Source organism: Episyrphus balteatus, chromosome 2 (assembly GCF_945859705.1).
Source record: "Episyrphus balteatus chromosome 2, idEpiBalt1.1, whole genome shotgun sequence".
In the NCBI taxonomy this organism is placed as follows: domain Eukaryota; kingdom Metazoa; phylum Arthropoda; class Insecta; order Diptera; family Syrphidae; genus Episyrphus; species Episyrphus balteatus.
Window position 1 is genome coordinate 2,416,773 of NC_079135.1, and position 24,975 is coordinate 2,441,747.

Sequence of the window (24,975 nt, forward strand, 5' to 3'; positions counted from 1 at the left end):
ACACCAACCGCATAATAGCAAAGGGTAGGAACACCATGATAATATTCTTTCAATAGAAGTAGTTCCAAAATTTGTTATTTTATTCATCCTCGATTGTTCAATAAAGCTACTATTTTAAATTATCTTGTGGTGTCAGAGTTTTATTTCGGAAAGACCCCACGACATCTCAACCGACGAAAGCATCCTGCTACAATGTCAATTTTCCAAAAAAAGAGGAAAGGCCATCCGTTAGCCAAATTTTAATTCAAAGAATATTAAAATAAATATGTATTTAATTCTCAGATTTTGCATTGAATTTTTTTTTCGATGCAGAAATATTTTTATTTGCAATAATGATTTTTAATGCAAAAAATTTTTGTTTTAAATAACATTTTTCTTTTTAATTTCAAATGCTTTTTTCTTTGAGTATTACAACCCTGGTAATGACAATATTTCTATTTTTTTTTTTTTTTTTTTTTTTTTTCTAAAAAAATTAGCTTTTGTTGCCAGAGTCTATTTCAGAGTTTTCTACACCAAATAATCAGGGACCTCAAAAATCAGTAGTTGAGTCCGATTGAACCTTGGAAAATAAATGTTATGGTCTGTATGTTTTAAAACGTGTTTCGAGAAGTCCAAAAGCCAACCTCTTTTGATGTTTTAAAGTCGTTGATGCACCTGATATAGCAAGTTTTGACATGATCTCTGAATTAAATGCTGAACATTACCTCTTCTAGAATAAATAATTTTTTTTACCAGAATAAATAATTTTTTTTTTTTACATATACAAAATCCACCCATTTTAAAATCCTCTAAAGTTTTTTTAAGCATTTCATAATTCTTTCAAGAAATAAACAAAATCAAAAAAATTTCATAACCCTTTGCTTATTAATTAAACCAATGCTTAAAACCTTTATGTACAAGGTTTTATTCTCTTCTAAAATGTTTGGCCTGAAGTCTTAAAAACTCTTTGCTCTTTTGACTCTTTGAAATTCTAAACAAAACCGCCTTTTAAGTAATTTTTCTTATACCATTTTTTTAAATTTTGATAAGTTGAAACACAAAACACATGACTTCATGAAGAAGAGACTTGACAGTCATTGCTTTTTCAGATAAATTAAAAGCATTTCGTTCTAATAGATTTCGAAGAAAAACAAAACCTTCTTCCGTAGCTTAATTTAATGAAAAAGTGATTAATATTCTTGTAGGTATATTTCAAGCTCATAGCTTTAAAATGATTAGTTTTTGGAAAACAAATCTTAAGGAACTGCAAGCTGAAAAAAAAATCTTGTGTAGATATTATTTTCCCAGAAACTCCAATACTTCTAGGTGAGAAAATAATTCCAGTAAAATTTAAATACATTCACTTTTCTCTTTAATTTCTATTCCTCGAAAAGTAAGACTAAAAAGTAAAAAAACAAAATATATAGTTTAAAAAAACTAAAAATACGCTTTTATCACGCACTAAAAACTATAAAATAATTTAATTGACTTATTGGAAATGGTTAGATAAAAAAGCGTAGAGGACATTTTTGTTGCGTGTATTTTATAAAGTTTGAACAAAGCGGTCTACGCTTTTTGATCTAACCATTTTCAATAAGTCAATTTAATTATTAATCTCCGAACTTTAAAAAGAATAGTTTCAAAAAACTTTGAAATTTTTTCAATATTAAGTTTTCAAGCATTGATTTTTTTTTAATCTTCTAATATATAAAAATCTCGTGTCGCAGTGTTTGTTATCAAAGTCCTCCGAAACGTATGGACCGATTTATTTGAATTTTTGTACACATATCGGATAGGTCTGAGAATCAGCCAACATCTATTTTTCATACCTCTAAATTGTTAGGGTGGTCGAGCCAAATTTTGTTATATGTTTTTAGAACGATTTTTATGAATTTTTTTGTATATATCGGGTAGGTCTGAGAATCTGCCACTATCTATTTCTCATACCACTAAATGGTTAGGGTGGTACAAAATTTTTTTTTAATATATTTTAATTTCTATTCCTCGAAAAGTGTTTTTAAATAAATTTTCTCAGAATATAACTTACCCATAAGTTATGATTTTCTTCAACGGTGATCCCTTCTGCACAATATTGACCATCTTCTGTGGTGGAAATAGTTGAATTTCCGACAAATCGCAAATTTCCTTTTCCTTAAAGGTATCCGAGATTATTTTATATGCTGTGGCCACATCCACATGAAAAGCAAATCCTTTGGCAAAACGAACAAAAATACAAAAAAAAAAGGACCAAAATAATAATACGCTCATTAAAATGTGGTATTAAAAGTTTATTCTTTACGGTTGGTTGCGGTGTATTTTAGCATCATGCAACTGCAAAAGTGTACTATGGTGGTTTAGCCACAAAAAAGCTTTAAAGGTACCTTTTCTAATAATACCTTTACCCTTATCCTGATTATGATTGAAGGAGATGGGGTTGGAACAACTCCCCAAATCCCTTTTCTAGAGATTTGTTCGCCTTCATAAAGCTTTCGAGTTCGTAGTAATAGAAAATATTATTATTTTTATAATTTTCAAACGGATAATATATTCAGTTCATTTCAACCGAATGCCTTTCAGTTTTCAGATTTACCACCGAACCGACCAACACACTGTCAGAGGGAAAGGACTCACACAGTACTCACACACATCGCTCTGTGCTGTGATGATGCTGTTTCTGTCGGTAATGCAATCGGCTTATCCGTCTATGAACTGAACCGAAGTACAAAAGTACATTAAAAGGATTTCTGATGTTCCAAATGAAAATGAGAATGAAAATGCATGTTTCAGCAAAAGACTTGGAATATTGCATAACGTTGTAAGCTCATTTTGGGGATTTGCAGTTTTGATTAAGGATGCATGTTCGCTTGATTATTATTTTTTTTTTTTTCTGTTTTTGACTGAGTGAGAGTGTGTTGGTTTTTTTTTGTGTGTTGCTGTCAGTATGCTTGCTCACCTCCTTGTTTAATTTTTGCCACGCCATACTCGGGATCATGCCAGTTGGATGCTTCGCTAGTTTTTGATTGTACTCTTTTTCTGTGATTACTAGCAGTAGCGGTGATGGGGTCGATTTTTTTCCGCTGCTGCTGCTGTTCCGCTGATGTCTGGCTGCCGTTGTCTGATGCTGCTGATGAGTTCTGGTCTGGAGGTAGTGATACAGAAGCGTACAATTGAATGGCATCTGGATCTTTTGTGTGCTAAGCCAAAACAAGATGGTTTTTTTTTAACATTTTTGCATATCCATTTTATATTCGCGGTATTAAAGAGATTCGTGGAGGTAAATGAAGAAGATTCTTATATACTTACTAAGAAAAAATCACGGTTGTAGACGATATCTTCAATTCCAATTTCCAGTGAACTATGAACCAAATCGCGTAGGGTCTTTATGGTTTTTGGTTTTTCCATCAGTTGTGTTCCAACTATGCTAGCCGAATAGAATTGGTAGATGCAGTAGGAGAAGAGAAGACTGGTAATGATTACACAGCGACACGAGAGTAGATTCGTGGAAAGTGATAATCCTGGCAAAAAGATATTAAGGTTTTAAATGAGTTTTTTGAGAAGATAACACAAAGTGTTGTGTTTTTTTATATTAAATGGATTTTAAAGGAATTGTATTTTAAAGGAATTGAAGTGAAATTAGTTTTCAAGTTTGTTGCATCTATTTTTAAGTTAAACAAAAAGGGCTTATTAGTATGTCTTGTATCTTCTCAGCTAGTGGTTCTTAGTTCTATTTTATGAAAACTCTATTAGATCACAATCGGGACTTTAGTAAACAAAAATTTATTTTTTAAAGAAGAAACAAAATCATAAAAGTGTTGTGGAAATACAAAACATTTTTAAACGGTAAGTCGTAAAGAATTGAATTTTTTTTTTTTGAATATGAAATTAATTGAAATTTTGTACAATTATAATTTATTTAATTACCTATCTACAGTACAAATTTCATTCAACTATTTATTAAAACAAAAAAGTTATAACATGTTGAAGTCGTGTCGCGTTTTCGTTTCATTTTGTTTCAAATCACTACGATACTAAAGAAGTTTTCACTTCAAAAAGTATTGACAAAATTTAAAAAAAATTTCAAAACCAAGTTATGGAGGTTTTTTTGCAGTTATATACCTTCGACAAAAGACTAATTACAGGTACGCAAAATTTTGCACAGCAATTTGAGTTACACCATTAGAAAGATATTAAAAAAAATTAGGGGTCTAATTCGGATTTTTTTCAAAGGCCCTGTATTTTGAAATACAAATTTTTGAAAAACAACTAATTTTTAAAGACATTTTTGAGTAGATAGTCTTTTATTTTTTTGGAATTTTTAAAAGTCTGCAAAAAATCTCAAACTTTGGAAATATAGGATTTAATCATGCGCATGATTTTGTATTTGGCATAGGCTAGTATCTTTTATAAAGTAAAATTCTAGAAAAAAAAGTTTTTTTTTATAAATTTTAGGAACCAATACAAATCATTAAAAAACGAACAATGTGTGAAAATGCTACTTATTTTTAATTTTTCATATAAAAATTTTAGTTAAAATCAATTGAATCATTTAAAAATAAAATATATACACCACAGTGAACCTTTTTGATATGACTAAATTTTAAGAATTTATTTCATCTATAAAAAAAATATTATTTTAAGTTTGTTTGCTATTAAGCACAAATTCAAAAAAAAAATCATCGAAACATTTTTCAAAAAACAAAAAAAAATTAAGACATTAAATTTTTTCAGGCATGCATGTGCTCTTAAGATTTGAAAACAAAAAATTCTCTCAAATTCGGTTTGAAGAAGAGTCAGAAATTACAAAAATTTGTTCTTTCAAAATTCTTATATTTCTGTAATTTTAAAACCAAAAAGTGTTTAGAAAAACACTGGTGATATCAATTTTTAAAAAATCTCTTTTTTGAGCTCAAAAATGCTTTTGGAAATCAAAAATTGTTCAAAAAACGACTTTAAAAAAATGGCTTTATAGTTTTTGTATACAGATAAATGTAGTTTTTATGTATAGGGGAAGTGGGGGCAAGACCGCCTATGGTGGCAGGACGGTTTTTATACTATGTTTTATGAAAAACAATTAAATTGAGTAAATTTTGTGATTTTTCATCAAATTGTCATGTTTTGTGTGAAAAGAAACTTGTACTTTTGTTAAGGGGGGAAATTCCTCTGGACGACAGCTTTTTCAATAATTTTTTTTGGAAAACCGAAAGCATTTATTGAAATTTGGAAAAGTATATGATATTATTGACATTATGAAGTATTGATACATTTTTTTTTTTTTTTTCAAGTAGAAAAAACAAAATGGCGGCTTTTCAGCTCTTTAAAGTTGAAGCATCGAGTTTGCGCCGTGCAATGCCCTGGAACTTATGAGGCTTCATTTAAGGCTTAGACCACTGAAAATAGTTCCTTCGGTTGATAAATGAATTTATTAGGGAAAAAAAAAATAAGGCAAAAATACAAAATTCCAGAGGGATTTCCCCCCTTAAATGAAATATTTATAAGTCTTAACTTTTTATTTTTTTGTAACAAAAGTTGGGAACCGATGAAAATATAGCATACGTTTGTGATAATTGCAAAAAGATTCCAAAATTTAAGATATAAATGGTTTTATTATCAACAGAAGTTGATAGGGTGGTCTTTCCCCCATGTAGGTTTTTGTTAGGTGTTTTTTCAAAACGTATTATATATTTTGTTCAATATTTTTAAATCACCAAAAAATTATTTTGTAATAATAGATATTTAAAAAGTATCCAATTTCAAGAAATACTTTTTGTTTTGTAAAATAATTGTTCTTTTACGATTATAAATTTTGTTTCAATCTTCCATTTATCCAAAACATTGAAATGTGATAAGCGTGAGAGCTTTTTTTTAATTCTTCCTCATAGGTAAGCAAATTGAATACTAAAAATTCTTCACATTTTTTTTTTTTTTTTACTTTGAATTTCGCTATTTTATTGGATCTTTCAATTTTTTGATAAAACCTACAAAATATATCATCGATTGACAAACTTTCATCACCCGTTTATAAAAATCAAAAATAAAATAAAAATTAATGTTCAAATTCCTACCTTGCTGACAAATTGATCCAATATAAAAGAGCATTGACTCCAGCATTATCTCCCATCGTTTTTTATTTGAAATATTTCCATCTGTCTTGCAAAAGTATTTCATCCAGAGACTAAAATATTTCTTCAAACTTTTCCCCATCTTCAAACTACCACCAGTTTCACTATGGCCATGGTTATTAAGTGAAACTACAGCATTGATCGGACCACTAACTCTGACACCATTATCAATACAATCAATTTCACTTTGCTCCAAGACAGAAGAAGCAACGCCTTGGCCATAATCCATCGGGACTTGTCCTTTTTTTCTTCCTATTCCAATTCCACCAACAGCTTTGATGTTAAATCTTTCCTTTCTCAAAGTTATTGCATTTTTGTTGGAATTCGAGATGGTGTTGGTAGTAGTCTCATCACTTTTTCTTCCCTCGGTATTTGCGAACCCTTAAATTGAAAGTTTTGATTTATGATTTTCGAGTGCATTCGCCTTCGTCTCTATGGCAACTCTGCTGAGAATGATGAAGACGATGGCGACGATGGAAAACTTACAAGCAGCTGCATCTCTAAGGAAACCAAGTCGTGCCAAGGGCATTGTATCCTTTTGAGTGAAAGGACTTACTTCAATATCTACTTCCATTGTAGTTTTCTTCCTTAGGGGATTGTGTTGGTTCTTAGTGTTTCTTACATCGATTGCATTTATTTTGCTTTGTTGTTGTTGTTGTTGGAATACTGACGATTTGTCAGAAGAATCTATAAGAAATGAGAAGGGAATTTACAATATGAAACATTTTTGCATTTACTTACAACCTTCTTGCATGATTTTCTGCTCTACAATTGTCAAAACACCCAAAAGAGTTATAGTTGCTGCTCCGACAACTGCCACGAGTATCCAAACATCATTGGCAAAAGGTTGAAGGAACTCAGTTTGGTCCGTTCGGATAGTTCGTGGATGTCGGAATATGAAGCATGGTCTGCGTTTCACAAAAAATAAAAAAAAAAAAAATAACTTTCAAACAAGTGATCCATGAATGGTAACACTCTTTTGCGTACCCTAATTTAAATAAACACTAAACACCAAAATATAACTAATTTGGGGCAACATTAGGGTTTTGTTTGGCCATCCGGGACATTGCCAATCCGCCCCCAACCAAGTTGACAAACATGAAATTATTTTCGGTCAACCACTACTTAGCTTTTGGGAGAGCACATCTGTGATGAACACAAATCCTTGCCCCAAACCTAAATTCGGTTGGCAAATACCAAAATTTGAAGCTTTAGAATCCACCCACAAAAGCAATACATCCAAAATAGAGGAGAACTTGTGAACATATAGAAAATATTTTTCAAAGAGATCAGAAGTGGGATTTTGACAATTGTGCTATGGTGACATCTTGTCTTTCGGTTATCTGGTTCAATGCCACATAATGAAGTGCAATGTTTCAAAGAATGATTTGCTTGTTTTTAATTAGGTCAAGGGCAAGTTGAGGCAACTTGAGTACACAAGGATTGAATTTTGTCAGGAAATGGATTTGGAAAATGATTTGGAGGGAAGTAGATTTTGAACCCTTAGTTTTGTTTTCAAAGGAAAAAAGGGGTGGAAAAAATTTAATAAAACGATGGAGGAATGTTTGGCAAAATAGCTAATATTTTGACGAAAATTTGAAACAAGAAGATATTTAAACTCATCGAACGCTTCTGAATCCTGGAGTCCTTTTTTTTATTGAAATACAATTTTCTCTTTAAAGAAAGAGGAGACTTCTTGAAATAAAATTATCTCATGTAAGCCAGAGTCTTCACGAAAAAAAAAAATTATGACGAGACAGGACTTCACGAAGCTTAAAGTATAACCTTAAAACCTCTCTTAAGATGCGAAGTTATAAAACAAAAAATGCTTCATGATGAAAAAGGACTTCAAAAACAAAAAAAAAGGCCTTAAGACCTCTTTAAAATGCGAAATTATGCAAAAAAAAAGTCTTCATGATGAAGTAGGACATCAAGAACCAAATAGGATGACCTTAAGACCACTTTAAAGATGTGAATTTATGGAAGAAAAAAATCTTCATGATGAATTAGGACATCAAGAACCAAAATATATGACCTTAAGACCTCTTTAAAAATGCGAATTTGTACAGGAAAAACGTCTTCATGATGAATTAGGACTTCAAAAACCAAAAAAAAAGACCTTAAGACCTCTTTAAAATGCGAAATTATGCAAAAAAAAAGTCTTCATGATGAAGTAGGACATCAAGAACCAAATAGGATGACCTTAAGACCTCTTTAAAGATGTGAATTTATGGAAGAAAAAGTCTTCATGATGAATTAGGACATCAAGAACCAAAATATATGACCTTAAGACCTCTTTAAAAATGCGAATTTGTACAGGAAAAACGTCTTTATGATGAAGTAGGACATCAAAAACCAAAAAAGAGACCTTAAGACCTCTTTAAAATGCGAAATTATGCAAAAAAAAGTCTTCATGATGAAGTAGGACATCAAGAAACAAATAGGATGACCTTAAGACCTCTTTAAAGATGTGAATTTATCGAAGAAAAAGTCTTCATGATGAATTAGGACTTCAGAAACCAAAAAAGAGACCTTAAGACCTCTCTTAAGATGCGAAGTTATGAAACAAAAAATGCTTCATGATGAATAAGGACTTCAAGAACCAAAATAAAGACCTTAAGACCTCTTTAAAATGTGACTATGTACAGGAAAAACGTCTTCACGATGAATAAGGACTTCAAAAACCAAAAACAGAGACCTTAATACCTCTTTAAAATGCGAAATTAAGATTTAGAACTTCAAGAACTAAAAAGTATGACCTTAAGACCTCTCTTAAGATGCGAATTTATGAAACAAAAAATGCTTCATGATGAATAAGGACTTCAAGAACCAAAAAAAAGACCTTAAGACCTCTTTAAAATGTGACTTTCTACAGGAAAAACGTCTTCATGATGAATAAGGACTTCAAAAACCAAAAAAAGACCTTAAGACGTCTTCATGATGCATTTGGGCTTTAAGAACCAAAAACTATGACCCTAAGACCTGTTTAAAGATGCATATTTATGCAAGAAAAAAGTTATGATGAATAAGGACTTCAAGAACTAAAAAGTATTACCTCATAAAACAAATACAAAATCTTAAAAAAATCACTAAACAATAAAATTTATAAGAAAGTATTCTACTTTTGTATTCAATTTTACTGCCTATTTTTAGGAGTTTTATAAGAATCCCATTTTGATGGATAACCCTGGTAGGTTTCTCTAAAAATATAAAACCATTTTTAAAATTATATTTAACCAAACAACAACAAAAAAATCAATCAATATAATAATCCAGTTTTAAAGCACCCCAAATTCTACCTTCTGTAAGAATATTTGACGCCTCTTGCACCCCCAAAACCCCTTAAAAAGTAATATTTCATTCCATTGAACAAGAACATGCCAAAGTAAATGTATTCTCGGTGACATATTTTCCCTCTTTACAAAGTTTTCATTTAATTTTACGTTTGCCCACGCAATCAATCTTCACCAATATTTTCAATATCTCTATAGATACACCAATTCACCTATCTACCTTTTACATATACCTTAAGCTGCACTTAACTTGTAAAATGAAAATTTATATCCCATCTGTGTCGAAGGATTTATTCCCAATTAATGTGGCAAACGCCCAAACCCCCGTCCATTTGTTTGTCTATAACATCAACATGATAGCCCGCCGCCTATAAACAATCTTCTTGGTGGTTAACCAAGAAAAATGACAATCTAAACGCACACACCTCCTCGAACAAGAAAACAGTGTCATCATTTTTCATTCGATTGACAGCTAACAATATGCCAAATTAAAACCCCACTTTCCACCACAAAACATAGCATTTTGTTTGGTTGGCTATGGTAAAGGTGTTAGATATATCTAGTCGTGTATTGTGGTGGCTGAATGACACTCTCTGTCTCACCTGGCAATCCATGTCCTTGTTGTGTAATCAATCACCTTGGCACGTTCTATCCGAAAGAAAATCGGTGATCCACCGATATCAGCCTGACGTCGTACAAGTGCTCCTATCATTCCATCGAATTTTCCATTTTTCAGATAGCCCCAGGAGGGAGTACGCGACATGACCATGCTTTACACCAAAATAATAATTGAAAGTATATCCAATCCATGTGAGATAGTATAGAGGAGCAAGGACACACATTTTAAATAATATATTGATTGATAAATTCTTTAAAGTCGTTTACAAGGACACTCAAGACGACACTCACAAGTATATTACTTACCTGAAATTAAATAAATCCCTGACGTAGGAGAGGAGAGCGAAATTGAAACGATTCATCGAATCCAGGTGGGTGTCATATTGCTGTGTCAAGTAATCCTCCAAGTTGTCCAAGTGATTCTTGTTGGTTATCTTCGAAAGAAAAGGAAATCTTAAAGCTCTACAGACTCCTTAAGACTCACACAAACACTCTTGTAAAGAGACAAAGCAAACACAAGATCTAGTGTAAAGTAGCAAAATTAAGAATTTAACCCCAGGACACATGAGGGAAAACAAAGGATGAAAAGATGGCCTCAGCATTTGACACCACCCAACCAAGAATCTTTAAAATTCAGAAGCACCAAATGGTCTTAGGTTTCAGATTGTTGATACTTTGGCCAGAGAAAGAAAGAGTGAGTGAGCTTGACAAAATGGCAATTGGGATTCCTGGAGGGTCTTATTTGTTTGTCCCATGCTATCTCTTTAAGGATCCTGAGCTTGCGGCTGACACAATTTCAAATGAAAAAGGAGTAAGAAAACCCTAAGAAAAAGAAACAAATGTTAAATCATCATTGGTTGACCCTAAAAACAAAGATGACACATTACGATGTGTATTTTCACATGGGAAATCAGAGATCACACGTATATCCTTTTTTTCAACATTTCCCACACATATGATTCAACGACTTGGAGAGGAAGGAAATATTAATTCAGAATCAATACTCACCACAATCATGCAACGGATGTAGGCATGTTTCATGTCCATTCTACGGATGATTGCGGTATTTTGTCGATACCATGGTTGCAATTGGAGGCCATTATCTGGTGAGAAGTTTCCAATGTGTGTTATGTTTAGACTGCCACCGTATTGGAAACCAGGATTCCTGTGAAAAATTTAGTGTTTTAAGAATATGAATTTAAGAACATTAGTCTTCATTATGAATTAGGACATCAAGAACTAAATAAAATGACTTAAGACCTCTTTAAAGATGCGAATTTATGAAAGAAAAAAGTCTTCATGATGAATTAGGACTTCAATAATCAAATAAAATGACCTTAAGACCTCTTTAAAGATGCGAAATAATGAAAGAAAAAAGTCTTTATGATGAATTAGGACTCCAATAATCAAATAAAATGACCTTAAGACCTCTTTAAAGATGCGAATTTATGAAAAAAAAAGTCTTCATAATGAATTAGGACTTCAAGAATCAACTAAAATGACCTTAAGACCTCTTTAAAGATGCGAATTTATGAAAGAAAAAAGACTTCATGATGAATTAGGACTTCGAGAACCAAAAAGTATGAAATTAAGACCTCTTTAAAGATGCGAAATAATGAAAGAAAAAAGTCTTTATGATGAATTAGGACTCCAATAATCAAATAAAATGACCTTAAGACCTCTTTAAAGATGCGAATTTATGAAAGAATAAAGTCTTTATGCTGAATTAGGACTTCAAGAACCAAAAAGTGTCACCTTTAGACCTCTTTTAAGATGCGAATTTATGAAAGAATAAAGTCTTTATGATGAATTAGGACTTCAAGAACCAAAAAGTGTCACCTTAAGACATCTTTAAAGATGCGAATTTATGAAAGAATTAAGTCTTCATGATGAATTAGGACTTCAAGAATCAAATAAAATCACCTTAAGACCTCTTCAAAGATGCGAAATAATGAAAGAATAAAGTCTTCATGATGAATTAGGACTTCAAGAATAAAATCACCTTAAGACCTCTTTAAAGATACGAAATAATGAAAGAAAAAAGTCTTTATGATGAATTAGGACTTCAAGAACCAAAAAAAAATAGGATGACCTTAACACCTCTTTAAAGATGCGAATTTATGAAAGAAAAAAGTCTTCATGATGAATTAGGACTTCAAGAATCAAATAAAATCACCTTAAGACCTCTTTAAAGATGCAAATTTATGAAAGAATAAAGTCTTCATGATGAATCAGGACTTCAAGAACCAAATAAAATCACCTTAAGACCTCTTTAAAGATACGAATTTAGAAAAGAAAAAAGTCTTCATGATGAATTAGGACTTTAAGAATCAAATAAAATCACCTTAAGACCTCTTTAAAGATGCAAATTTATGAAAGAATAAAGTCTTCATGATGAATCAGGACTTCAAGAACCAAATAAAATCAACTTAAGACCTCTTTAAAGATACGAATTTATGAAAGAATTAAGTCTTCATGATGAATTAGGACTTCAAGAATCAAATAAAATCACCTTAAGACCTCTTCAAAGATGCGAAATAATGAAAGAATAAAGTCTTCATGATGAATTAGGACTTCAAGAATAAAATCACCTTAAGACCTCTTTAAAGATACGAAATAATGAAAGAAAAAAGTCTTTATGATGAATTAGGACTTCAAGAACCAAAAAAAAATAGGATGACCTTAACACCTCTTTAAAGATGCGAATTTATGAAAGAAAAAAGTCTTCATGATGAATTAGGACTTCAAGAATCAAATAAAATGACCTTAAGACCTCTTTAAAGATGCGAAATAATGAAAGAATAAAGTCTTTATGATGAATTAGGACTTCAAGAACCAAATAAAATCACCTTAAGACCTCTTTAAAGATACGAATTTAGAAAAGAAAAAAGTCTTCATGATGAATTAGGACTTTAAGAATCAAATAAAATCACCTTAAGACCTCTTTAAAGATGCAAATTTATGAAAGAATAAAGTCTTCATGATGAATCAGGACTTCAAGAACCAAATAAAATCAACTTAAGACCTCTTTAAAGATACGAATTTAGAAAAGAATAAAGTCTTTATGATGAATTAGGACTTCAAGAACCAAAACGTGTCACCTTAAGACCTCTTTTAAGATGCGAATTTATGAAAGAATAAAGTCTTCATGATGAATTAGTACTTCAAGAATCAAATAAAATGATTTTAAGACCTCTTTTAAGATGCGAATTTATGAAAAAAAAAAGTCTGCATGATGAATTAGGACTTCAAAAACCAAAAAGTATGAAATTAAGATATCTTTTAAGATGCGAATTTATAAAAGAAAAAAGTCTTCATGATGAATTAGGACTTTACGAATCAAATAAAATCACCTTAAGACCTCTTTAAAGATGCGAAATAATGAAAGGAAAAAGACCTCTTTTAAGATGCGAATTTGTGAAAGAAAAAAGTCTTCATGATGAATTAGGACTTCAAGAATCAAAAAATAAAATGACCTTAAGACCTCTTTAAAGATGCAAATTTATGAAAGAAAAAAGTCTTCATGATGAATTAGGACTTCAAGAACCAAATAAAATGACCTTAAGACCTCTTTAAAGATGCGAAATAATGAAAGAATAAAGTCTTTATGATGAATTAGGACTTCAAGAACCAAATAAAATCACCTTAAGACCTCTTTAAAGATACGAATTTAGAAAAGAAAAAAGTCTTCATGATGAATTAGGACTTTAAGAATCAAATAAAATCACCTTAAGACCTCTTTAAAGATGCAAATTTATGAAAGAATAAAGTCTTCATGATGAATCAGGACTTCAAGAACCAAATAAAATCAACTTAAGACCTCTTTAAAGATACGAATTTAGAAAAGAATAAAGTCTTTATGATGAATTAGGACTTCAAGAACCAAAACGTGTCACCTTAAGACCTCTTTTAAGATGCGAATTTATGAAAGAATAAAGTCTTCATGATGAATTAGTACTTCAAGAATCAAATAAAATGATTTTAAGACCTCTTTTAAGATGCGAATTTATGAAAAAAAAAAGTCTGCATGATGAATTAGGACTTCAAAAACCAAAAAGTATGAAATTAAGATATCTTTTAAGATGCGAATTTATAAAAGAAAAAAGTCTTCATGATGAATTAGGACTTTAAGAATCAAATAAAATCACCTTAAGACCTCTTTAAAGATGCGAAATAATGAAAGGAAAAAGACCTCTTTTAAGATGCGAATTTGTGAAAGAAAAAAGTCTTCATGATGAATTAGGACTTCAAGAATCAAAAAATAAAATGACCTTAAGACCTCTTTAAAGATGCAAATTTATGAAAGAAAAAAGTCTTCATGATGAAATAGGACTTCAAGAACCAAATGGTATGACCTTAAGACCTCTTTAAAGATGCGAATTTATGAGAAAAAAAAGTCTTTGAAATGAATTAGGACTTCAAGAATCAAATAAAATGACCTTAAGACCTCTTTAATGATGCGAATTTATGAAAGAAAAAAGTCTTCATGTTGAATTAGGACTTCAAGAACAAAAATTATGACCTTAAGACCTTTTTAAAAATGCGCATTTATGAAAGAAAAAAGTCTTTATGATAACTGAGAACTTAAGGAACCAAGTGCATGATGAATTAGCACTTTAAGAATCAAATAAAATCAGCTTAAGACCTCTTTAAAGATGCGAATTTATGAGAAAAAAAAGTCTTCGAAATGAATTAGGACTTCAAGAATCAAATAAAATGACCTTAAGACCTCTTTAATGATGCGAATTTATGAAAGAAAAAAGTCTTCATGATGAATTAGGACTTCAAGAATAAATAAAATGACCTTAAGACCTCTTTAAAGATGCGAATTTATGAGAAATAAATTGCACGACTGGGGTCCAACGTACTTGCTCTTATGCTTAAAGTAACTATAATGTTAAAGCTTTTTATTCAAGAAATTTAAAATTCGATATTTTGAAGAAATTTCATAAGTAGTATAAAAAAATTAAATCTGTTTTTATAATTAATAAAACTCCGTTTTAAAATATCTTAAAAAAAAAACAAATATGCCATTTTATTTCTCGTATAAAAAGGTATTTTTAGAAAAAAAATTTTGAAAATTGTAGGAGCCGTTTTTTAAAAAAATAATTTTTTATATATAAAATTTTTTTAACATTTTTCAAAAAAAAAGTTGGTATGCCATTTTGAAGAAATAATTAATTTACACATAAAAACTAAATTTCAAAATTTTTCATTGATTCGTTTTCAAAAAATTGATTTTTCAAAAAAAAATTTTGAAATATTTAAAAAAAAAACCAAAAATGCGTTTTTTGAAAATTTTCTAAAATTTTAATATTATCTTTACTTACACACTTTTGTATAAAAATTTTCATTTAAATCGGGTTAATGTTGTACGAGATATTCAGAAACGAAAAAAACCGTTCTATGACAGGTACCGTTAATAACCGTACAAAAAATATTTTTTTTATTTGAAAAGTTGGCTATTATGTGTAGTACTACACACAAAAATTTTAATCAAAATCGTTAGAGCCGTTTTTGAAAAAAATTAACTTTTCTATTTCCGTTATATGGCAGGTACCGTTAGTTTTGGTCATAAAAAAAAAATTTCAATTTTCCCTCTAGGGAATCACCAAAAACTGCTAACTACCAAGTTTGAAGAAAATCACTTCACTCGTTTAGGCTGCAGCTCCAGATAGAGACAGACACACACACAGACAGACAGACAGACAGACAGACAGAATTGCCGGACCCACTTTTTTGGCATTCTCCATCATCGTAATGTCATGTAAAATTGTTATCTCGAGTTCGATTTTTTTACGAATCCTAAACTTGCCCTATAGTACCTATATCGCAAGTAAAAAAAGTTTTCATGATGAATTAGGACTTCAAGAATAAAATCACCTTAAGACCTCTTTAAAGATGCGAATTTATGAAAGAATAAAGTCTTTATGATGAATTAGGACTTCAAGAATAAAATCATCTTAAGACCTCTTTAAAGATGCGAATTTATGAAAGAAAAAAGTCTTCATGATGAATTAGGACTTCAAGAACCAAAACCTGTCACCTTAAGACCTCTTTTAAGATGCGAATTTATGAAAGAATAAAGTCTTTATGATGAATTAGGAATTTAAGAATCAAATAAAATGACATTAAGACCTCTTTAAAGATGCGAATTTATGAAAGAATAAAGTCTTTATGATGAATTAGGACTTCAAGAACCAAAAAGTGTCACCTTAAGACCTCTTTTAAGATGCGAATTTATGAAAGAATAAAGTCTTTATGATGAATTAGGACTTCAAGAATAAAATCATCTTAAGACCTCTTTAAAGATGCGAATTTATGAAAGAAAAAAGTCTTCATGATGAATTAGGACTTCAAGAACCAAAAAGTGTCACCTTAAGACCATTTTTAAGATGCTAATTTATGAAAGAATAAAGTCTTTATGATGAATTAGGACTTCAAGAACCAAAACGTGTCACCTTAAGACCTCTTTTAAGATGCGAATTTATGAAAGAATAAAGTCTTTATGATGAATTAGGACTTTAAGAATCAAATAAAATGACCTTAAGACCTCTTTAAAGATGCGAATTTATGAAAGAATAAAGTCTTTATGATGAATTAGGACTTCAAGAACCAAAAAGTGTCACCTTAAGACCTCTTTTAAGATGCGAATTTATGAAAGAAAAAAGTCTTCATGATGAATTAGAACTTCAAGAATAAAAAAGTGTCACCTTAAGACCTCTTTTAAGATGCGAATTTATGAAAGAAAAAAGTCTTCATGATGAATTTGAACTTCAAGAATAAAAAAGTGTCACCTTAAGACCTCTTTTAAGATGCGAATTTATGAAAGAATAAAGTCTTTATGATGAATTAGGACTTCAAGAATAAAATCACCTTAAGACCTCTTTAAAGATGCGAATTTATGAAAGAATAAAGTCTTTATGATGAATTAGGACTTCAAGAACCAAAAAGTGTCACCTTAAGACCTCTTTTAAGATGCGAATTTATGAAAGAATAAAGTCTTTATGATGAATTAGGACTTCAAGAATAAAATCATCTTAAGACCTCTTTAAAGATGCGAATTTATGAAAGAAAAAAGTCTTCATGATGAATTAGGACTTCAAGAACCAAAAAGTGTCACCTTAAGACCATTTTTAAGATGCTAATTTATGAAAGAATAAAGTCTTTATGATGAATTAGGACTTCAAGAACCAAAACGTGTCACCTTAAGACCTCTTTTAAGATGCGAATTTATGAAAGAATAAAGTCTTTATGATGAATTAGGACTTTAAGAATCAAATAAAATGACCTTAAGACCTCTTTAAAGATGCGAATTTATGAAAGAATAAAGTCTTTATGATGAATTAGGACTTCAAGAACCAAAAAGTGTCACCTTAAGACCTCTTTTAAGATGCGAATTTATGAAAGAAAAAAGTCTTCATGATGAATTAGAACTTCAAGAATAAAAAAGTGTCACCTTAAGACCTCTTTTAAGATGCGAATTTATGAAAGAAAAAAGTCTTCATGATGAATTAGAACTTCAAGAATAAAAAAGTGTCACCTTAAGACCTCTTTTAAGATGCGAATTTATGAAAGAATAAAGTCTTTATGATGAATTAGGACTTCAAGAATAAAATCACCTTAAGACCTCTTTAAAGATGCGAATTTATGAAAGAATAAAGTCTTTATGATGAATTAGGACTTCAAGAACCAAAAAGTGTCACCTTAAGACCTCTTTTAAGATGCGAATTTATGAAAGAATAAAGTCTTTATGATGAATTAGGACTTTAAGAATCAAATAAAATGACATTAAGACCTCTTTAAAGATGCGAATTTATGAAAGAATAAAGTCTTTATGATGAATTAGGACTTCAAGAACCAAAAAGTGTCACCTTAAGACCTCTTTTAAGATGCGAATTTATGAAAGAATAAAGTCTTTATGATGAATTAGGACTTCAAGAATAAAATCACCTTAAGACCTCTTTAAAGATGCGAATTTATGAGAAAAAAAAGTTTTCATGATGAATTAGGACTTCAAGAATCAAATAAAATGAACTTAAGACCTCTTTAATGATGCGAATTTATGAAAGAAAAAAGTCTTCATGATGAATTAGAACTTCAAGAATAAAAAAGTGTCACCTTAAGACCTCTTTTAAGATGCGAATTTATGAAAGAATAAAGTCTTTATGATGAATTAGGACTTCAAGAATAAAATCACCTTAAGACCTCTTTAAAGATGCGAATTTATGAAAGAATAAAGTCTTTATGATGAATTAGGACTTCAAGAACCAAAAAGTGTCACCTTAAGACCTCTTTTAAGATGCGAATTTATGAAAGAATAAAGTCTTTATGATGAATTAGGACTTCAAGAATAAAATCATCTTAAGACCTCTTTAAAGATGCGAATTTATGAAAGAAAAAAGTCTTCATGATGAATTAGGACTTCAAGAACCAAAAAGTGTCACCTTAAGACCATTTTTAAGATGCTAATTTATGAAAGAATAAAGTCTTTATGATGAATTAGGACTTCAAGAACCAAAACGTGTCACCTTAAGACCTCTTTTAAGATGCGAATTTATGAAAGAATAAAGTCTTTATGATGAATTAGGACTTTAAGAATCAAATAAAATGACCTTAAGACCTCTTTAAAGATGCGAATTTATGAAAGAATAAAGTCTTTATGATGAATTAGGACTTCAAGAACCAAAAAGTGTCACCTTAAGACCTCTTTTAAGATGCGAATTTATGAAAGAAAAAAGTCTTCATGATGAATTAGAACTTCAAGAATAAAAAAGTGTCACCTTAAGACCTCTTTTAAGATGCGAATTTATGAAAGAAAAAAGTCTTCATGATGAATTAGAACTTCAAGAATAAAAAAGTGTCACCTTAAGACCTCTTTTAAGATGCGAATTTATGAAAGAATAAAGTCTTTATGATGAATTAGGACTTCAAGAATAAAATCACCTTAAGACCTCTTTAAAGATGCGAATTTATGAAAGAATAAAGTCTTTATGATGAATTAGGACTTCAAGAACCAAAAAGTGTCACCTTAAGACCTCTTTTAAGATGCGAATTTATGAAAGAATAAAGTCTTTATGATGAATTAGGACTTCAAGAATAAAATCACCTTAAGACCTCTTTAAAGATGCGAATTTATGAAAGAAAAAAGTCTTCATGATGAATTAGGACTTCAAGAACCAAAAAGTGTCACCTTAAGACCTTTTTTAAGATGCTAATTTATGAAAGAATAAAGTCTTTATGATGAATTAGGACTTCAAGAACCAAAACGTGTCACCTTAAGACCTCTTTTAAGATGCGAATTTATGAAAGAATAAAGTCTTTATGATGAATTAGGACTTCAAGAATAAAATCACCTTAAGACCTCTTTAAAGATGCGAATTTATGAAAGAATAAAGTCTTTATGATGAATTAGGACTTCAAGAACCAAAACGTGTCACCTTAAGACCTCTTTTAAGATGCGAATTTATGAAAGAATAAAGTCTTCATGATGAATTAGAACTTCAAGAATAAAAAAGCGTCACCTTAAGACCTCTTTTAAGATGCGAATTTATGAAAGAAAAAAGTCTTCATGATGAATTAGAACTTCAAGAATAAAAAAGTGTCACCTTAAGACCTCTTTTAAGATGCGAATTTATGAAAGAATAAAGTCTTTATGATGAATTAGAACTTCAAGAATAAAATCACCTTAAGACCTCTTTAAAGATGCGAATTTATGAAAGAATAAAGTCTTTATGATGAATTAGGACTTCAAGAACCAAAAAGTGTCACCTTAAGACCTCTTTTAAGATGCGAATTTATGAAAGAATAAAGTCTTTATGATGAATTAGGACTTCAAGAATAAAATCACCTTAAGACCTCTTTAAAGATGCGAATTTATGAAAGAAAAAAGTCTTCATGATGAATTAGGACTTCAAGAACCAAAAAGTGTCACCTTAAGACCTTTTTTAAGATGCTAATTTATGAAAGAATAAAGTCTTTATGATGAATTAGGACTTCAAGAACCAAAACGTGTCACCTTAAGACCTCTTTTAAGATGCGAATTTATGAAAGAATAAAGTCTTTATGATGAATTAGGACTTTAAGAATCAAATAAAATGACATTAAGACCTCTTTAAAGATGCGAATTTATGAAAGAATAAAGTCTTTATGATGAATTAGGACTTCAAGAACCAAAAAGTGTCACCTTAAGACCTCTTTAAAGATGCGAATTTATGAAAGAAAAAAGTCTTCATGATGAATTAGGACTTCAAGAACCAAAAAGTGTCACCTTAAGACCTTTTTTAAGATGCTAATTTATGAAAGAATAAAGTCTTTATGATGAATAAGGACTTCAAGAACCAAAACGTGTCACCTTAAGACCTCTTTTAAGATGCGAATTTATGAAAGAATAAAGTCTTTATGATGAATTAGGACTTTAAGAATCAAATAAAATGACCTTAAGACCTCTTTAAAGATGCTAATTTATGATAGAATAAAGTCTTTATGATGAATTAGGACTTCAAGAACCAAAACGTGTCACCTTAAGACCTCTTTTAAGATGCGAATTTATGAAAGAATAAAGTCTTTATGATGAATTAGGACTTCAAGAATAAAAACACCTTAAGACCTCTTTTAAGATGCGAATTTATGAAAGAAAAAAGTCTTCATGATGAATTAGGACTTCAAGAACCAAAAAGTGTCACCTTAAGACCTTTTTTAAGATGCTAATTTATGAAAGAATAAAGTCTTTATGATGAATTAGGACTTCAAGAACCAAAACGTGTCACCTTAAGACCTCTTTTAAGATGCGAATTTATGAAAGAATAAAGTCTTTATGATGAATTAGGACTTCAAGAATAAAAACACCTTAAGACCTCTTTTAAGATGCGAATTTATGAAAGAAAAAAGTCTTCATGATGAATTAGAACTTCAAGAATAAAAAAGTGTCACCTTAAGACCTTTTTTAAGATGCGAATTTATGAAAGAATAAAGTCTTTATGATGAATTAGGACTTCAAGAATAAAATCACCTTAAGACCTCTTTAAAGATGCGAATTTATGAAAGAAAAAAGTCTTTATGATGAATTAGGACTTCAAGAACCAAAAAGTGTCACCTTAAGACCTCTTTTAAGATGCGAATTTATGAAAGAATAAAGTCTTTATGATGAATTAGGACTTCAAGAATAAAAACACCTTAAGACCTCTTTTAAGATGCGAATTTATGAAAGAAAAAAGTCTTCATGATGAATTAGAACTTTAAGAATAAAAAAGTGTCACCTTAAGACCTTTTTTAAGATGCGAATTTATGGAAGAATAAAGTCTTTATGATGAATTAGGACTTCAAGAATAAAATCACCTTAAGACCTCTTTAAAGATGCGAATTTATTAACGAAAAAAGTCTTTATGATGAATTAGGACTTCAAGAACCAAAAAGTGTCACCTTAAGACCTCTTTTAAGATGCGAATTTATGAAAGAATAAAGTCTTTATGATGAATTAGGACTTCAAGAATAAAATCACCTTAAGACCTCTTTAAAGATGCGAATTTATGAAAGAAAAAAGTCTTCATGGTGAATTAGGACTTCAAGAACCAAAAAGTGTCACCTTAAGACCTTTTTTAAGATGCTAATTTATGAAAGAATAAAGTCTTTATGATGAATTAGGACTTCAAGAACCAAAAAGTGTCACCTTAAGACCTTTTTTAAGATGCTAATTTATGAAAGAATAAAGTCTTTATGATGAATTAGGACTTCAAGAACCAAAAAGTGTCACCTTAAGACCTTTTTTAAGATGCTAATTTATGAAAGAATAAAGTCTTTATGATGAATTAGGACTTCAAGAATAAAATCACCTTAAGACCTCTTTAAAGATGCGAATTTATTAACGAAAAAAGTCTTTATGATGAATTAGGACTTCAAGAACCAAAAAGTGTCACCTTAAGACTTCTTTTAAGATGCGAATTTATGAAAGAAAAAAGTCTTCATGATGAATTAGAACTTTAAGAATAAAAAAGTGTCACCTTAAGACCTTTTTTAAGATGCGAATTTATGGAAGAATAAAGTCTTTATGATGAATTAGGACTTCAAGAATAAAATCACCTTAAGACCTCTTTAAAGATGCGAATTTATTAACGAAAAAAGTCTTTATGATGAATTAGGACTTTAAGAACCAAAAAGTGTCACTTTAAGACCTCTTTTAAGATGCGAATTTATGAAAGAATAAAGTCTTTATGATGAATTAGGACTTCAAGAATAAAATCACCTTAAGACCTCTTTAAAGATGCGAATTTATGAAAGAAAAAAGTCTTCATGATGAATTAGGACTTCAAGAACCAAAAAGTGTCACCTTAAGACCTTTTTTAAGATGCTAATTTATGAAAGAATAAAGTCTTTATGATGAATTAGGACTTCAAGAACCAAAAAGTGTCACCTTAAGACCTCTTTTAAGATGCGAATTTATGAAAGAATAAAGTCTTTATGATGAATTAGGACTTCAAGAATAAAAACACCTTAAGACCTCTTTTAAGATGCGAATTTATGAAAGAAAAAAGTCTTCATGATGAATTAGAACTTCAAGAATAAAAAAGTGTCACCTTAAGACCTTTTTTAAGATGCGAATTTATGAAAGAATAAAGTCTTTATGATGAATTAGGACTTCAAGAACCAAAAAGTGTCACCTTAAGACCTTTTTTAAGATGCTAATTTATGAAAGAATAAAGTCTTTATGATGAATTAGGACTTCAAGAATCAAAACGTGTCACCTTAAGACCTCTTTTAAGATGCGAATTTATGAAAGAATAAAGTCTTTATGATGAATTAGGACTTTAAGAATCAAATAAAATGACCTTAAGACCTCTTTAAAGATGCGAATTTATGAAAGAATAAAGTCTTCATGATGAATTAGGATTTCAAGAATAAAATCACCTTAAGACCTCTTTAAAGATGCGAATTTATGAAAGAAAAAAGTCTTCATGATGAATTAGGACTTCAAGAACCAAATAAAATGACCTTAAGACCTCTTTAAAGATGCGAAATAATGAAAGAATAAAGTCTTTATGATGAATTAGGACTTCAAGAACCAAATGGTATGACCTTAAGACCTCTTTTAAGATGCGAATTTATGAAAGAATAAAGTCTTTATGATAAATAAGGACTTCAAGAACTTAAAAGTATCAAAAGTCTTCATGATGAATTACGACTTCAAGAACTAAAAAGTATCATCTTTAAATATGCAAAATTATGGAAGAAAAAAGTTTGCATGATGAATTCGGACTCCAAGAACCCAAAAGTATGAAACTAAGATATATTTAAAGATGCGAATTTATAAAAGAAAAAAGTCTTCATGATGAATTAGGACTTCAAGAACTAAAAAGTTTCACCTTAAGACCTCTTTAATGATACGAATTTATGAAAGAAAAAGTCTTAATTGTTAATCCTTATAAACTTTTATAAATCCATGAAAAAAATCTATCAAGCTCTCCTTAAACTATTTTTTGCCTCATACTTAAATTCTTGCAAATTAAATGAACAATACTCTATGAAGTTATTGTCTATTAATATTCTCAACAACTAAACAAGAATGCATTGCTCCCTCTTATTCTATTTAAAAACCAATACAACTTTATTGGCACTTGAATACGTCAATAACCATTCTATAACATGATATATGGAATAATAACAACAAAAAATAAACCTGCTTCTATACCTCAAGAACCATATCTCTCTCTCTCTCCATTGCATTCCAGAATTATGAGTTCTTTAAATAATCTTCAATCAAAAGTCCTTAACTACATCAAATGCAATTTGTTGTTGTGTCTACTCACTCTTTGCGGAGCTATCAACTGGAAATCTTTGTGTTCATACAATCATACAAGACTTCGACTACGACTACACGAGTAGAGTACCTCTATATTGACATTTTGTTTAGATTTGGATCAGGACGATGATGATGCACAAGCAAGCAAGCAATGGATAAACATCATGATGATGGGTAAAGTTACATACTTACCAAACGTCATACAACATGTAGTAATCCCTCTTTGAATGTGAATCTGGACCCTCATTGATTCGCTTTGCCAATATTAGCTCAGTATTTATATTGATGTTGATTTTTTCTAGAAACTCCTCAATAAGCAATATGTTCTTCTGCTCCTTCTCTTCCTTCTCTTTGGAATCAGTAGAGTTGAAGACTTTGTTGTCACTGACTTCGTCGTCATCGTCTTTAACGTTGTCGTTGTTCTTTCGGCCATCTCTATTGATTTTATCATCCCCTGATGAGATTCTCGTAGTGGCATTAGGGACTGGATCTAGAGCAGCATTAGAAGTATCAACAGTGGCAGTAGTTGGGATATCCTGCAGCAGCTGCTGGGAATCATTCCGCACATCACTATCTTCATGGTCGTCGTCATCATCATCTGCTTGCCGATTAAAAGTATAATCCTCAATCAAAAGCCAATGATATGAGGAGTTGAAAAGTCCTTTGTTAGAAGCCTGAGATGTATATTTGTAAGTGTGTATGTGTGTGTGTGTGATATAGGGGATAAGTGATGTGGTCGGTTGGTTTTTGCATGTGTATATGTAAAAAAGAAAAGAAAAGACAGAGAAAAACAAACTAATTACATATTTATTTATTCTCCTTTTCTTTATATCGCCTCCAGATCTATCCCGACAGGAAGACCAACCAACCGAGATAGACTGGGCTGGACAAAAGGAATAGTCTTGTGTTTTTTTTTTTAGGATTTTCTTTTCTCCAATTCAAAGGAGCTTGGGATGAAGCCTGGATAATTGTGGATTACCGAGTCTTCCTCGACAATTACGGAAATTCAACAACTGATTTTTATCGTGCCACTGGATTATGGTAATGGCACGATTGTGATGGTAAATGGCAGAGTGTTTTTGTATGCAACAGTTTTTTTTTTATCCTTCTTCTTTTTCTCTATGTTTGTATGTCAGTTGAATGGTTGGATATAGTTGGGTCAGTAAGAGGA

The 24,975-nt window shown here is 30.4% G+C and overlaps 1 protein-coding gene across 1 annotated transcript in view; it reads right to left on the bottom strand.

Moving 5' to 3' along the window:
- The window catches only part of LOC129912615 (uncharacterized), a 39,610-nt gene that overhangs the window by 10,094 nt on the left and 4,541 nt on the right, over window positions 1–24,975 (bottom strand). Inside the window, exons 2-11 of the mRNA XM_055990921.1 lie at window positions 23,997–24,478; window positions 11,018–11,174; window positions 10,316–10,443; window positions 9,994–10,161; window positions 6,840–7,006; window positions 6,585–6,785; window positions 6,042–6,479; window positions 3,283–3,494; window positions 2,933–3,173; window positions 2,027–2,189 (exon numbers count right to left, since the gene is read on the bottom strand). Of these exons, the coding sequence (XP_055846896.1) occupies window positions 2,027–2,189; window positions 2,933–3,173; window positions 3,283–3,494; window positions 6,042–6,479; window positions 6,585–6,785; window positions 6,840–7,006; window positions 9,994–10,161; window positions 10,316–10,443; window positions 11,018–11,174; window positions 23,997–24,478 (2,357 nt within the window). The remainder of the gene's footprint in view (window positions 1–2,026; window positions 2,190–2,932; window positions 3,174–3,282; window positions 3,495–6,041; window positions 6,480–6,584; window positions 6,786–6,839; window positions 7,007–9,993; window positions 10,162–10,315; window positions 10,444–11,017; window positions 11,175–23,996; window positions 24,479–24,975) is intronic.